The sequence below is a fragment of the Diplotaxodon limnothrissa genome, linkage group LG14 (genome assembly GCF_057381915.1).
Source record: "Diplotaxodon limnothrissa isolate DT_005_m linkage group LG14, D_limnothrissa_male_GT1.1, whole genome shotgun sequence".
NCBI classification, from domain to species: domain Eukaryota; kingdom Metazoa; phylum Chordata; class Actinopteri; order Cichliformes; family Cichlidae; genus Diplotaxodon; species Diplotaxodon limnothrissa.
The window spans coordinates 7,595,547-7,611,915 of NC_140609.1; the positions used below are offsets into that span (position 1 = coordinate 7,595,547).

Here is a 16,369-nt window from a genome sequence, read left to right on the forward strand (position 1 = left end):
CCGCTGCTATTAGCAGCGTGTCTATTCACTGCGCTTCAGCAAAACAACACAAAGATGAGCTTTACATTTTATATCATCCAGTTTTGCTTTGTTTTTTTTTCTGGTTTTTGTGATTAAAAACAACACTGGGAAAACAAGAGTTGCTTTATTTGACTAATTACCACACGCCTGATAACAATGGGCTTCCCTGGGCTTTTAGTTCCTGCAGCACCTGAACGTTCCTGAAGGGTTTGGAGACTTTTGTTTGGAAAGTAATGTAAGAAAACATGATGTTAACATGAACTTAATAATCTGCCTGATACATTTGTGGGATTGTTAATGCATTGTGGAGTGTTTAGCTTGCTCATCCTGGTAGAGGGGTTGAGACAGCGAGAGATTTACTGGAAGCAAATGATGTGATTGCAAGCGAAAAGAGGAAGTGGTGGTGCCACGTTGTGCTTATACTATAAATAATGATTAATTAGTTACTCATTTATATAAATATTCAGTGCACATGGCCACACAATTTGCATAAGCTATAAACAACACTATATAAAAGATCATTTAAAACTATGGGAGAAACCACGAGACACACTATGTGCGCACAGGTCAGAGGTCAGCCCCAGTGTTGTAGACTGGGATACCCAGGTGCTCCTTCCCAGTGAGTGCTGATTTCCGGCGAACACTCACCACCAGGGTACCGTCAGGGTTAAGGGTCCCACTGACTGACAGGGGGTCCATATCCTCAGGGAACAGGGACTTATGGGTGAACGTGTCACTGATGCTGCCATCATCCAAAACCTGAAGGATGGAGATGAAAAGTCAAACAAGGGATTGACCAGCTGGGAATGAAAAGGAAGAAAGGGCACAGAAAAGTGAGAAGAGCAACAAGGCCAGGGAAGGTGCTGGGGTGCAAAAAGAAGGTGAGAAGCAGTGAAAGAGATGGAGGCAAGGAGTGCTGCACTGCTCAGCTGGTGAAGAACAAGCGGGGGGAAACAGAGGCAGAGGAAAATGAGCACTGACTGCTGCTCTCTGAAGATGCTTTTTCACTGTTATAGGGCTTCGAGGCAGGTTGAACGCTTGTGGATTTTTGCCAATTTGCCTTCTTAACCCTGTTAAAATGATTTTCCTGGACTGCAGCGAAGGCTCTTCCCACTTCTCCTTCTGCTCTCTCACCTTTTAAAAATGATTAACATCAAACTGTGAGGGGAGGCGGAGAGCGAGAAAGCCGCAAAGGCACCAAGCTCCAGCTTGTCTGCAGCTCAACAGACCACATCCGAGTCCGATGTGATGGATATGACAGCGGCCCAGATAATTTTACTATACAACGGTCAGTCATTTTTGATTTACGAGAAGATGCTGTCTTCTCATAAACATGTTTTATTATGATAAATTCTGTTTTTTCACAATCTTTTTTCTGGCTTAAGAAATTATTTTATGTCTGCTTATGATCCCTCGTGTGATTTAATGTAGCACTGATGGTGAGACACAGATGGAACGGCCAAGCTTTGTTGGTCTAGGTGCATCTCTGCACTCCCACAGTCAGACAACAAAGTATTAACTCCCCACTTTTACAGCCTATACCACCAAGAGAGCACCAAATCAAGATTAACATCTTTTACGTGTTACATATGTGATTTTTTTTCTATTGTGCCTTTAACCATAATACTTTTATAAATGAGATGATACCTTGCTCAGGGGAACCTCATACACTCAACAAAAATATAAACGCAACACCTTTGTTACTGCTCCCATTCCCCATGGGATGGACCTAAAATTCATTCCAGATACACAATATAACCATCCCTCCCAAACAGTGGTCACAAATCAGTCCAAATGTGTGGTAGTGGGCACATCTGCTATATTGAGATAATCCATCCCACCTCACAGGTGTGCCACATCAGGATGCTGATCTGACATCATGAGTAGTGCACAGGTGTACCTCAGACTGCCCACAACAAAAGGCCACCCTGGAATGTGCAGTTTTGTCTCACAGCAAAATGCCACAGATGCCACAAGCAATAAGGGAGCGTGCAATTGGCATGCTGACAGCAGGAATGTCAACCAGATCTGTCGCCCGTGCATTGAATGTTCATTTCTCAACCATAAGCCGTCTCCACAGGCGTTTCAGAGAATATGGCAGCACATCCAACCGGCCTCACAACCGCAGACCTCGTGTAACCACACCAGCCCAGGACCTCCACATCCAGCAGGTTCACCTCCAAGATCGTCTGAGACCAGCCACCCAGACAGCTGCTGGAACAATTGGTTTGCACAACCAAACAATTTCTGCACAAACTGTCAGAAACCGTCTCAGGGACGCTCAACTGCATGCCCGTCGTCCTCATCGGGGTCTTGACCTGACTCCAGCTCGTCGCCGTAACAGACTTGTGTGGGCAAATGCTCACATTCGATGGCGTCTGGCACGTTGGAGAGGTGTGCGCTTCACGGATGAATCATGGTTCACATTGTTCAGGGCAGACGGCAGCTGAGAATGTCCCAGTTCTTGCATGGCCAGCATACTCACCGGACATGTCACCCATTGAGCATGTTTGGGATGTGCTTGACCAGCGTATACGACAGCGTGTACCAGTTCCCACGAATATCCAACAACCTCGCACAGCCATTGAAGTGGAGTGGACCAACATTCCACAGGCCACAATTGACAATCTGATAGACTCCATGCAACGATGTGTTGTACTGCATGAGGCAAATGGTGGTCACACCAGATACTGACCGGTTCTGGGTCCCCAGACCCCCAATAGCGCAAAAAACTGCACATTCCAGGGTGGCCTTTTGTTGTGGGCAGTCTGAGGTACACCTGTGCACTACTCATGATGTCAGATCAGCATCCTGATGTGGCACACCTGTGAGGTGGGATGGATTATCTCAATATAGCAGATGTGCCCACTACCACACATTTGGACTGATTTGTGACCACTGTTTGGGAGGGATGGTTATATTGTGTATCTGGAATGAATTTTAGGTCTCTACGTCCATCCCATGGGGAATGGGAGCAGTAACAAAGGTGTTGCGTTTATATTTTTGTTGAGTGTAGTAGCCGTTCGGTGGATTCAATCCCCTGATCTTCCGATTATTGGGCGACCACTCTATTTACTTAACTATCCCTGTCATCCCTGCCATGTTTGACTATCATCAGCTCATCTTTTTTGAGAGTGTGCTACATGTTCCACCTTATACAGCCATGGAAACATAACTACAGGGAATACTTCCACTAGAAGGAATAATCCCTGTCAAATCCTCAAGACCAAACAGCTGCCTTTCACCATTAATTCACCTATACTTGTTCAATGGAAGCAACAACACAAAGTTTAGAATTTCTTCCTGAGACCAGGTTCTCTGAGTTCAGTTGAAGTATCAACAGCTGAAATAGATGCCTGGAGTCCCCTGGTTAAAGTGCTATGCTGGTTCATTATTCTCATGGTAATCATCGAGCTGTTATACGTCTGGCAAGGAAATGTTAAGAAAATGTTTCTGTATAAGGAAGTGTGTATGATTTATTTATTTTTTGTCCCTAATCATAACCAATTAGTACCTAAACCTATCTGCATAATATAAAGTCTGACTTAATGCATAAATCTAACCGAACAGTGTCATTAAAGGTAAAGTGCAAGAAAAATGGTCCCAGCAGAACTTATTCTTGTCTTATGGTTGAAAGTCATATGATCTCTTCACCCTGTCTGACTCCTAACATTGACATTTGTAAATTATGATGAGGGCTTTCTGACTAAGTCAGAATGGAAGAATATGTTATTGTATTTGTTTTCAGAAACTCACGATAATCCCAAATTATTGGAGTCACTCATGGAAATTAGAAAGCATTCATAATAGTTAAAAAATTCAAAATATTAATCAGTGATTCAAATGGCAGATGTCATACTTTGTGATCAACAAACAAAACATTGGACATGATTAATGATAATTCATGGCAGCAGCTGATTTGTTTGCAGTGATTTTGTAACAATAACAGCTTTACCCAGACATGAGTGATGCATCGCAGCAGGCCCACGAGTGCGCTCATGCACATTTGCATGCTACAAGAGTTCACAAATACCCTGCTAATTCCCCCTCACTCATTCAGAAATCCCAAAACGCACATACACCTACACACCTTCTGGGCGTGGATGACCACGTGTTGGTTGTAGGCCAGCACCACTACGTCATGTGGCTCAAACTGGCTGACATCAGCTGACATGTAGTAGCTGTCTCCCAGACACCTCACTACACCACCTGTGCTGGTCTGTCCAACTGTTGCAGCGCCCCCCACAGGAGCTGCAGAATAAATGCACAAACATTACAACCGTATAAAGCAATATAGTTAATGCTCATGGAAATGTATCACAGACAAAATGTAGAAAAGTCCATCAACATGTTAACGTTATGAAACATTTATATTTGTAAGACATTTGTTTTTGCTGAAAATATTGTGTTGTGTCTAAAAAATAAAGTCAGCTCCAGATTGCAGTTATGGTCTGTATTTGTATAGCGCCTTACTAGTCCCTAAGGACCCCAAAGCGCTTTACACAATACACAATCATCCACCCATTCACGCACACATTCACACACTGGTGATGGCAAGCTACAGTATAGCCACAGCCGCCCTGGGGCGCACTGACAGAGGCGAGGCTGTTGGACACTGGCGCCACCGGGCCCTCTGACCACCACCAGTAGGCCTCTAATAGCCTCTTGAGGCTGAGTCCCAAAGTGGGTCAATTGCAATGGACACCCACAAAGAGATAGCACAATAGTATTAAAAGTGGATTTATAGAATTTTTAAAACAATCTTGGCCCTCATGGATAGTTTGAACCTTCATGAACATTTTTTAACTGTTTTGAATCTTTTTTTTCTTCTTTCTTCTTTTTTTCTTCTTTGTAACTTTTTTAGGACTTTGTTAACCCTTCAAAGTTTTCATTACTAAGTAGTGTCACTGAAATTGACATCTTGACTTTGTTTTCTGTGTTTGTGTCTTCAGTAGCATATTTCAATAATATTGAATATAAAAAAGGCAGCACGGTGGTTAGCACTGTTGCTGCACAGCAAAAAAGGTCCTGAGTTCAATTCCACCATCAGGCCGGGGTCTTTCTGTGTGGAGTTTGCATGCTCTCCCCGTGTTTGTGTGGGTTCCCTCCGGGTACTCCGGCTTCCTCCCAAAGACATGCAGTTAGTGGGGATAGGTTAATTGGTTAATCCAAATTGCCCATAGGTGTGAATGCGGGATTGAATGTGAGCGCGAATGATTGTCTATCCCTGTGTGTTGGCCCTGCGACAGACTGGCGACCTGTTCAGGGTGTACCCCGCCTTTCGCCCTATGAAAACTGGGATAGGCTCCAGCGCCCCCCGCGACCAGAGATGGGCAGTAACGCGTTAACGCGTTACTGTAATCTGATTACTTTTTTCAGGTAACGAGTAAAGTAAGGGATTACTATTGCAAAAACGGTAATTAGATTACCGTTACTTTCCCGTAGGAACGCTGCGTTACTAAAACCGTGATTTTTTTTTTGCCAGAATGTCTCACGACAGTGACGTAAGCGAGCGCGACGTTCGTGACAACAGCTGTGTGCAGATCAACAGTGGATCATATATCGAATGCAGGAGAGAGTATGAGCGTGCAGCGTTTAAAGCGTGGAAGTACTGACCTTATTTTGAGTTTAATTCCATAAAAAGTGACAAAAACATTAGCGTCCGTTGTGCGTGGGAAGAAAACTTCTCTTTACAAGGAAAAAACCCGTAAACTTCCACGCAAGCACCGAGTGCGCTGAGAAACTCGCGGATTCTTCAACTGACCGCCGCGGCACACCTGCACCAGGGCAAACCTCTGCCTACGCTACTCCTACTTTACAGGTGAAAATAGAGCAACAGGACCGCTAGTCTTTGATGTTATTTATTTTCTGCTGTGTTTTACTTGCATCTATTTGAAAGACTGAGTGTAAACACAAAAAAAAATATTTTATGTGCTGGAATGTGCAAAAAATAGGTTTAAATATTAAACAAATTTCTTCCAGTCAGAGAATGTTGCATATAATTAAATTTTTGCTTGATGCATAAAGTTAAAAGATTAAAACTAATAAAGCAAGTTTTAAAAAGAGACTTTTGATTTGATTACATTTTGTATGATGGATTATGCAGAAAAAGTAGAATTGGGCTGAAAGATCTATCGCTTTATCACCTATTCAGGTTGTAAATCGTGTTTTTAAAAAGTAACTAAGTAACTAAGTAATTAATTACTTTTGTAAATAAGTAATCAGTAAAGTAACAGGATTACTTTTTTGGGGACGTAATCGGTAATTATTACTGATTACTTTTTTCAAGTAACTTGACCAATACTGCCCGCGACCCTGAAAAGGATAAGCGAATGGATGGATGGATGGATAAAAAAGGCATACAAATAATATGTCTATTCTTAACATAGTTCTGTAAGCAAGGTGCAAAGCTAGCAAGCTAGCTAATGCATAACATAGCACTTCCATCTCTCCTCTAAATAGAAGAACTCTTGGCTCCTGAAAAACAAGATGGTGATTATCATGAAGCTGAACCAGGGCCTTCAAAGTGCAGAGTTAACAACCAATGGTGCCTCCATTTTCCGTATACAGTCTATGTTTTCAGCCTAATTTAATAAGATGTTATTGAGTCAGTGCACTGTGTTTATTTACAAAGTCCACAGACTGGATTATTCGGAATTACTTATGGCACTAGTTCGTTTCTAACATGAGACTGAGAGTAACTGTTAAGCTTCCTTGAGAGGCACTGTCATTATGAAATTAGAAAAAATGTTAAATGAAGTCATTTAATTCAATCTTGTATTTTTAAAACAAAAATGCACAGTAAACACAAATTAGTAGTTAATTTACTACTGTGCATTTCAATGTGCCTCATCTATTAGTTTGACACTGAACGAGTCCTGAGTCTCAGTTGTTTGGGTTGTTTCCAGATTTTAAACCACAACCTGTGCACTTAGAGGCCCGTGGACGTCCGACAGGGACAGACTGAAGGGTCAGTCTGGGCCGTCAGTGTGTTTTACTGCTAGTCAGAAATAAACAATGTTTTGGTAAAGAAGAGACACAACAGGGCAAGAATTGCTTTCATTTTATTTCCACCTTCAGTCTCCATCAGTTCTCAGGTAACTCATGAGAAACTGAAAATATTCCTATTCAGTGAAATAAAATTTTTAGTCCGGTTATTGATTTTGCTTTAATCTGCCTGTGGGATCATAAACCTTTTATTATTTCTGGTCGTTACAGTTCTGTGCCCTGTGCAGCGTAACTCATTTAACACGTCATGATAAGTCTATATCTGCACTCCACCTTTGCTGTAATAATTTTCACCTTGCTATTAAATGCACTGCATTTATACAGCTTTTTTCCAGCCTTATTGACCACTCAGAGTTACTTCTTTATGTTGTCTGGCAGACGATGTCTGGAGCCATGTGCACTCTCACAGCTAAGGCTGGTTGCTGTTTTTCAGGTCTTTTTTATTCATTTAACCTAGAACAGTAACATGGATTACTAAGACCTCTTTTCCTGCTTATGTGCAAAATAAAGAAAAGAGCTACGACTTACCATCACGGTACTCGTGAGCAGCTGCTCGAAAACAGCTAATGTGGAGCTAAGATGACCTTTTTTGTGCACTTTTGTCACACATAATAACAGCAAATTAAATCACATCGATCAGATCAAAGAATACACAAACCCTAGGACCTTTTGATCAATAATTTTTTATTGGCTGCTGACCCTTTGCTAAGCCCCTTCACTGAACAGTGACTCAAACCATAGCAGGTCTTCAGGCTTGTGATTTTTGTTCTTGCTGAAGGATCACAAAAAATAAAAATACATGTTTTTATGTCTTTATGAAACTAAAAACAGAAGCACAAATGTGTAAGTTATGCATTTCTGTGTCTTTATGTGCGCCAGTTGTAGATCAATCCAAATATTGATAGTATCGATACAAACATTGGCATCATATCGATACTGGTGTGATAGGATCCATACTTTATTTCTATCCTCTAACAACAGAAGCTGACCCAAAGTGCATTAGAGACAAGCACATTTACATTCCAGCTCTCCAAACAAACAGCTTCAAAATACATGAAAAGCTGAAAGATGTGTTTTGTTGTATTAGCTAATTACTGTGGAAAGTAAAAATCACAATGTGGTAATTAGAAGTGTTCAGAATTTGCAATTTAACGACGATTAATCTGATAAATCATAGCACTTAGAGGTAATTAATGACTTCCAGTGCTCTGAGCTATAGAGTTGTTCCTCACTGTTGTAACTGCACAGGGATGCAAACATAGACATATAAATCATGGATGTAGCTTCTGGGTCAGAAAAACCAAGCAAGTGCAGAAGTGCCTTAAACCTGCATTCTCTGCGAAAGGCCACCAGATGGCAAAAGCTGTGGTTGCAAAAACACCTCCAGTCCTAGAAGTCTGTGGAAAAATAGCTTTTTGACTTGACCGCTACGAACACTTTTCTGATGAGTTTATAAGCTCAGTTGTTCATTTCTGGGCATGTTCAATACAGTTATACTATGTTTAAGAAAAAGTATTATCTTTTGTGCAGTATTTTTGGCTAACTAAGTGTTTATAGCTTCCTTATTCGAATATTAGGTAAGAAGATGTTGAAAAAAGTGTTTTAATTTTAAATTTAGAAAAGAAAAGCCCTGTGTGAAGAAACCCAGAAAAATGCAGATGTAGCATATATTAACCTATACTGACACAAGAGTTCCTTACCATCATGCCCATAGAAGGGTCTGCTGTGCCTTCTGAATGGGGCCAGACAGTTTGGTCCTCCAGGGCCTTCCTCTCCAAACAGACTGGAATGATCGGCGTAGTCGAGAAAAGGCTCAAGAATTGTTTCCAGTGAATCAGATGATCCACCCAGAGACCCCTCTGTGCAGTAAGAGCTAGACGTGCTGTAGCGTGCTGACGAGCGGTACGATGAGGAAGCTCTGCGGCTTGAAGATGTCAGCGATGCCATATTGAGGGACACGCACAGTGCCAAAACACAGTCTGACTCTTCGAGCAACCAGGCTTCAGAAAACAAGATTGTGTTTCAAATACAAGGCTCTACTGACAAAATACAGCAGAAGCAGTGGGCAACCAAAGCTACTCTCCAGCCAGAGGTCCTTGCTGTGGGCTTTTATAAAGCACTGGTGCATTGTGGGTCAGTGGAGCACACTGTGGACTTTACTGTACTGTATCTCTCCTGTGGCCATAAATGGCATTTTGTTTCACCACTGGGGCCAAGAATGTAACGGACAAACTGATAAGGAGTAGAGACCCTTTCTTATTCACACACACACGCACGCACGCACGCACGCACGCACGCACGCACACACACACACACACACACACACACACATGGCAGAGATAAGTAAAGAGGACCTCTTGGAGATGCTTCTGGCATGTAGTCAGAAATAGGAAAGTGATGGACTGACCCCACACGTGATGCAAGCACTTTATCAATAACGCATGAACAAATTGGCCATTGAAATCCTTCTAAACTGCTAATGGAATAAAAGATATTTTAAGATGTGTAACGGAGAGTGTTTTCCCCAGAGAACACATTTCAGAACAAAAGTTAAAGGTTGTTGTTTTTTACCTTTTTCCCTCCAGAAGAGCCAGTGTAAATGCAGGCCCTGTTGACCTTTTCCATTCCCCCTCTAAAAGCTTTAATTGTAATGACATTTGCCTTCTGATGATACAGTCGCCCTCCAAACAGTGCCACACATCAACAATGACATTCAAGAGCGTCACATTAATATGTTTTGTGGTATGTTTGTTTGTGCATTTTTCATCCGAGGATGTGAAAAATGACATTCAGCAGCATGTCATTTTGCCCTTCGGGCTAACACCAGCCTCAGTCGGAGCAGGGACACAATCATGTACAACCTATAAACCTGAAACAATCCAGTTAATACAAGCAGCATACATCAACATGACAGTCCCAATTTGTGCTCTCAGGTGAAACACTTGTATCCGTCCTTGTATAAAATATTATGCATTAATAAATCCTCTGTTTTTCTTTTAAAGAGGCTTTTCAGAGCTTTTCAAACATCTTAATTATATGAGCTAAAAATGCACAAAACACACAAAATGGACAAACATTGAAAAATGTAGAAACTCAGTCGTGTGTCTTTCAGCATCTCACACTCAGCGGTAGAGGTGTTCATCTGTCCTGCTCCACCCCCACAGCGGTCCACTGTCTCCACTGGGAATAGTTTTAGTCTCTTGTGGCACATTATGGTCTCTGGAGCCAGAACATAGAGTCTCTGCTGACCTCTAACAGATGGTGTATCTTAGCTGCAACATGGATGATGGGATAAAAATGGTCAACTGGTGTTAATGAGGTAAAAGGCTAGAAATAGCAGCTGCTGTAAATTAAATCTTAAACTGTAGAAATTTTTCAAATTCGGCTGGAAACATGTTTAAAATCATCAATTACATTCAAATATCACGCCTAACAAAAAGCAACAGGCAAGGATGGGACTGTCTGGCCCTCTATTGGTCCAGACTGAAATATTTCATATTTCATTGATGAATTAATTGTTCCATGGAACTACATGCTTTCCAGCCATCAGACTTTGGTACTAATGCCTTCAAGCACACTCACTTTGTGTTCCTACCTGGTGGGTTTGAAAAAACAGACACACACAGTTTAAGCTTGGCTTTCTCGAGAATGAGCACACGCACTAAAAGAAGAAATTGATCTGACACTTGCTACAATCATGGCGTGTGTGTTGGTGTCTTTCCAGTGTGACTTGTGCTCGCACTTTCTGTAACTTGGCACGCACACAGTGCAGGTGGTTTGGAGGCACAAATGTGCAGTCAGGCTGGTCCGTGGTATATCGCTGCAGGAGCAAAGATTTCTATACAGATTTCTATACACAGAGAGAGATTACTGCAGATGTCACAGTCCAATGGCTGGACCCAGAAAGCAGACCCAAACAACTGACGTTAAGCTTAAATGGTTTATTTAAACAAATGGAGCTGGTATATGTACAGTGAAGACGTTTAATAGCAAAGGGCGGCGGACTGCTGGAATCTGGAAGAGGAGAGAGAGTTTTAGGTTCAAGGTTCTTTATTTGTCACATGCATAGTTATACAAGTATAACACACAGTGAAATGAAACCTGACACGCTCCTCGACTGGTGCAAAAGGGGGGAGGGGGGAGGAAGAACATGAAATATAATATATACATTAGGTGAATGTGCAGTAGGAGCATGCATGCAGGTGAATTCTGTACATTAAGTGAAGTAAATTAATGATGATTAGCAGTGACTGGCAGGCTCAGAGTGTGACTGAAGAGCATTCTTACTTAAGAGGTGACTGTTAAAGGCTGAGGCAGGCATTCTGACTTCTGTGAGTCATGTGGTGAGCGGTGGAGAGTGGGTTGGCAGGTGGGTTGGCAGGTAAGTACTGATATCCACTTTGTCTTGATGGGGGAAACAGCTAAACCAGGCAAATGCCAAAGCAGAGGACAGAGTATTTACAAAAACAAGACATCGCCACAGCCAGAGCCAAAAAATGATTTAAACTGCTGTAGATAACTTGTTGGCCTATAGTCTGTGATACAAATTCAAATTCAAATTTTATTTGTCACGTACACAGTCATACACAGTACGATATGTAGTGAAATGCTTGGACAACTGCTCGTGACCTAAAGAGAACAAAAAAGGAAAAGGCTATGAATAAGATAGGAAATAAATATGAAAAATTAAAAAGGGTAAATTTAACTAGGAAGGAATAAAATATAAATTAAGGTTAAAAATGAAATAACTGTACAACACAAATTAGAATGAAGGGTAAATTTAACTGGGAAGAATAAGATAAAGATAAATATATAAATTAAAGTTGAAAATAAAATAACTGTACAACACAATACACAATATAGAACTATATAAGAATGTATATAAGAATGTATATATATATACATTATACAATATACGTATGTCAAATATGTCTCTCATGAATCATAAAAAGTATTTTTGAGCCACAAACAACATTCCTGTCACAAGGCAGAAGCTGCAATCAGTTTGTGGCAAAATGACTTTTATATAACCTTTATTTATCCAGCTATAAAGTCTCAAAGGACTGGATTGAATATAATGTAGCTACAATAACACTGAGTCATAATGACACTTGCAGAATAGGTACATTTACCAAAATAAACAAAGATATTACACGTAAAAGACAAAGAAAAAAAAAAGAGAACAGAAATCTCTTTCTGGCACAATACTGACCCTTAAGTACACAGTTTTGATAATGATAACAGACTGCAGGTGTGTAACAGCCAGCCTGAGGAAATGTGATTGGTGGTTAGGCAGGAGTCCGCCCACATGTCCACCGGAAAGCACAAAGACAAGAAAAACAGCTCCACCACAGCTTGTCCCAATCCTAACAGGAAAAGACCAAACATTCAGCAGAATTAGGGCAGATTTTTGTTGCAATGTAACGTAGCGATTACTGGGCTGTGCAAACATCACAGTTTACACCAGGGGTAGGCAGCCTTTCTGATGATGAGTGCCATCTCAAATTTCCTCAGCAGTCAATGTGCCATATGATTGTATTAGCAATAAATGTAATAACGCTCTATATTAACAGTTACGCACTATATAGAACAACTTTATAGAATTATATTTGTTCACATATGTTGGCAGCTATCAGTGAATTGTTATCAGCTATTTTGAAACAAAAAAAGACACTTTTTATCCATAACAAGAACAGCAAATGAAATACAACAGAAAATGCAAAAATGCTATTTATGGTCTTCTCACAACAATGATATGAAAAATAAACTGGGCCAATATGGCATGTTTGTTAATACAGTGATACACATGTTAATGTGATCTATCCTCTCCCACTCAGAGACACAGGTCTCCGAGTGTCCAGCATTCAGACGGCTGCCTGAGGACACTCTTCGTGTGAGAGAAAATCTGCTCACACAGATATGTAGAGCCAAATGACTTTGACTAGAGACCGGCCCACCAGGGCCCTGTTTCAGGAAGCCGGTTTAGTGGAAAAACTGAGTAAGTATACCCTGAGTTAACGAAAACTCTGGGTTTTCGGTTTCACAAAGCGAGTTCAGCTGCAGCCTGAGTGAGTCACTATGACGACACACTCCGTGAAGCTAACCTGCCCCCTAGCAGGTTTACTACAACTAACCCTGACTGTCTCCGCCCCTTTGTCGGAAACCTGACAGTAGGAAGTGTCGGACATGGCGTGCCACTTCCTTGAAGAGCCAGTAGATCGTGAAGCCCAAATTCTCCGCAGAGCTCTCCGCCGGGAGAGAGTGATCAGAGCGCGTTTGGACATTTTATCATTTCCTGATGATTTTCTGTGCGAACGTTACCGTTTCTCAGCACAATCTATAATTTATTTGAATAACATCCTCAGGCCATATATTACGCATGTGACACATCGCGGACATGCTCTCAGTTCATTGCATATTATTTGTATTGCACTTCGGTTTCTTGCAAACGGGAGCTTTCTGTATAATATTGGTGACGCTGAGCACGTTTCCAAGGCTACCGTCTGTCGGGCAGTCAGGAATGTTACAGTTGCACTGAAACGTCTCCTGTACTCGTCTGTGGTGTTCCCCGGTCACAGACCCACAAGATTTATCAAAGAGGGATGCCACAAAATTGCAGGTATCAGGATGACCAAAACTTAATGTATGATGTGGTGATACTTGGACTACTACTTAAATTGCACATTTATTTTCAGGGTTCCCAGGCGTGATTGGCTGTACAGATGGCACTCACATTCCAATCATTGCTCCTTCAGTAAATGAAGGAGACTATGTGAACAGGAAGTCTTTCCACAGCATTAATGTACAGGTACATAGTTCCCTGTAGCATGTCAAACTAACAAATTATTTCATTATAGTAATGGATGCTAATTTGTGTTCTCTGCACTGTGAAGATCATATGTGATGCTGCCAACATTATCACAAATGTGGAAGCCAAGTGGCCAGGCTCTGTCCATGACTCACAAATATTCCGTGAATGTACACTGAGCACAAAATTTGGACATGGTGAGTTGAGAATACTTTAAAATATATAAAGACCAATTGCTTCAGGGACATTTGAACTGAAGTGTACCCTTCTGTCTTAGGAGAGTTCACTGGCTACTTGCTTGGTGATAGGGGGTATCCATGTTTACCCTATTTGCTTACCCCTTACCCTGACCCTGAACCGGGCCCACAGCAGCGATATAATCTGGCTAATTGCAGGACAAGAGCCAGAATTGAAATGACTATCGGAATGCTTAAGGCCCGGTTCCAGTGCCTTCAAAGACTCAGGGTCACCCCAGAAAGGGCATGTGACATTATTGTGGCATGTGTGATTCTTCACAACATTGCCACAATTAGAGGAGAACACTGTCCTTCTGAACCAAACATCAGCAGTGATCCAAACCATGAACATCCTGACCCTCCCACGGACATACAAGATGGAAGAGCAGTCAGAGACACCATATGTCACAATCATTTCTTTTGACCCATCACCTCAACATGTTGAAAGAAGAATAAACAGATTTTTTGTTCAACTGGCTTTATTGGTCGCCTGTATTTCCTGTACACAAAGTATTAAAAGATGTAAACCTCATAAAGTGTCTCTGTTGCTTCCTCCTCTGTAACAGCTGTCAATGTTTCTTCATTATTTTCCTGTAGTAAAGAAATAAACAACATTGCTGTTCTACTGTAAACTCATATAATCTGTGGAGTATTACTCACAACTGCATGTTGGTCTGGCTCAACAGGAGGCTGCACCAGATGCAGTACACCATCACCATCAACTGATAGAATATGAGGTTTATACAGGTCACTTATAACTTACAAGGGACCAAATGGCAATTAACAAACATACCAAGCACCTTACACTTCATTGTCATTATGCTCTCAAAGACAATCAAGGCTGAGGGAAGGCAAAATCAGTCGGAAAATAACTTCACTACAAAATAATTCATTATGGTAAAGAGTTTATCAAATGAATGAGTAGCACTGCAAAGGTGACTGTGAAGAAAGGATGTATGCACATCATGTATTATTTTGAATTTACCCCTTATGTAGGCACTTGTGTCTTGCGGGGTTATTGACTCAGAGGATGTCCCCGCAGAGATGCCTTCAGCCACAGGGCGCCCACTGTTTTGGCTGAGGGCCAACTGCTCAGCCTCTGTGAGTGGTGGTGGTGGAGGACCCCCACCTGTTTTTCGGGCCTCCGCTTTTTTTCTGTTGGCTATAACGGGCCACATTTGAGCATACAGAGTAAGCAAATATGTACTTGTAATGTGCTCAGATAATTTCAATAAGTGCTTACAGAAAGAAAATTAATGTAGCCTCTAACTGCAATTGATTTACATGGGACAAACAGACCAAGCACTATGGCTCATAATACAATTACACCTTACCTGTTTGGACTATATTTTTATATTTCATTTTTACTTGCTGCCAGGCACGTTTGGGGCCTGTTGGGTTGCACCTGCGCTCACATCACATCACAAAATAAAATGTATAAAATAACAAATAAAATAACATATGATAAAATAACGTGTTAAATGGGTGGAAATCCCTAGATCAATGTTTATATTAACACTCACGCATTGACTCTGTCGGCTATGTTTTGCCATGCATGCTTTTGCAGCTGTGGCTGTGTTACTTTTTTCCGCGGAATTTGCATGTTATCGGCATATGCTGCCATCAGAATTTCGGCCTCAAGCGCTGTGAAATACATTGACCGCGCCTTCTTTCCCTCCGTCTCCATGGTGACTCGCTTAATCTGTGCTCCGCTTATCAGGGCTTTATGTATCCTCGTCCGCGCGCTTCACTTGGGGTTAAAGCAACTCCGCGTTGACTGAACTAATTGTTATCAGCCTTTCTGAAACGGAATATTCCGAGTTGGACAGTTCGGGGTTACTCAACCGTGAGTGTCGTTTTTCACTCTGAGTTTTCCAAACCGGCTTCCTGAAACAGGGCCCAGGTATTATAGGGAAAGCCATAAAGCCTTTGGATGAAAACAAACGCTGTTGTGACAGTGATGTGCACTGTTCATCACCTGTTCAGCTCTGATGATTCAGTAAGGACATCTCCTGGTTTCATCTTCATGTTTCCCTCTCACCACATATCCAAACCGATATCATGACCAGCAGCTTTTACAGCTGTGGCTCCAGTGAACATCAGCTGATACTAGAAATTAATATTAAATCAATTCTAACAACAGCTGACCAAGCTTAAACGTGAAAAAACGTGAAACGTGAAACGTTTTAGACAAATTTCCACTGCTCTGTGATGAACAATAAAGATTTTTCTGATTTGGATTCTAATAAGTTACACCATGACACTAAAGGTGATGTCATTAACTTCCTGTTTGTTT

General features: G+C 41.5%; 1 protein-coding gene across 1 annotated transcript; it reads right to left on the reverse strand.

The window, feature by feature from the left end:
• Positions 1 to 588: 588 nt before the first annotated feature.
• On the reverse strand, positions 589 to 8,976 carry hspb12 (heat shock protein, alpha-crystallin-related, b12). The gene is made up of 3 exons (XM_085371634.1): positions 8,730 to 8,976; positions 4,112 to 4,272; positions 589 to 780 (listed from the first exon to the last, which is right to left on the reverse strand). The coding sequence occupies exons 1-3, from the start codon at positions 8,974 to 8,976 to the stop codon at positions 589 to 591; spliced, it is 600 nt and encodes a 199-aa protein (XP_085227760.1).
• Positions 8,977 to 16,369: the final 7,393 nt, after the last annotated feature.

Excerpts from the sequence above, each read along its gene's own strand:
- hspb12 (XM_085371634.1), bottom strand. The coding sequence starts at position 8,976 with ATGGCATCGCTGACATCTTCAAGCCGCAGAGCTTCCTCATCGTACCGC. Across the intron at positions 4,273-8,729 it reads ACCCTTCTATGGGCATGATG|CTCCTGTGGGGGGCGCTGCA; the intron begins GTAAGGAACTCT and ends TTTATTCTGCAG. Across the intron at positions 781-4,111 it reads TGGTCATCCACGCCCAGAAG|GTTTTGGATGATGGCAGCAT; the intron begins GTGTGTAGGTGT and ends TCCATCCTTCAG.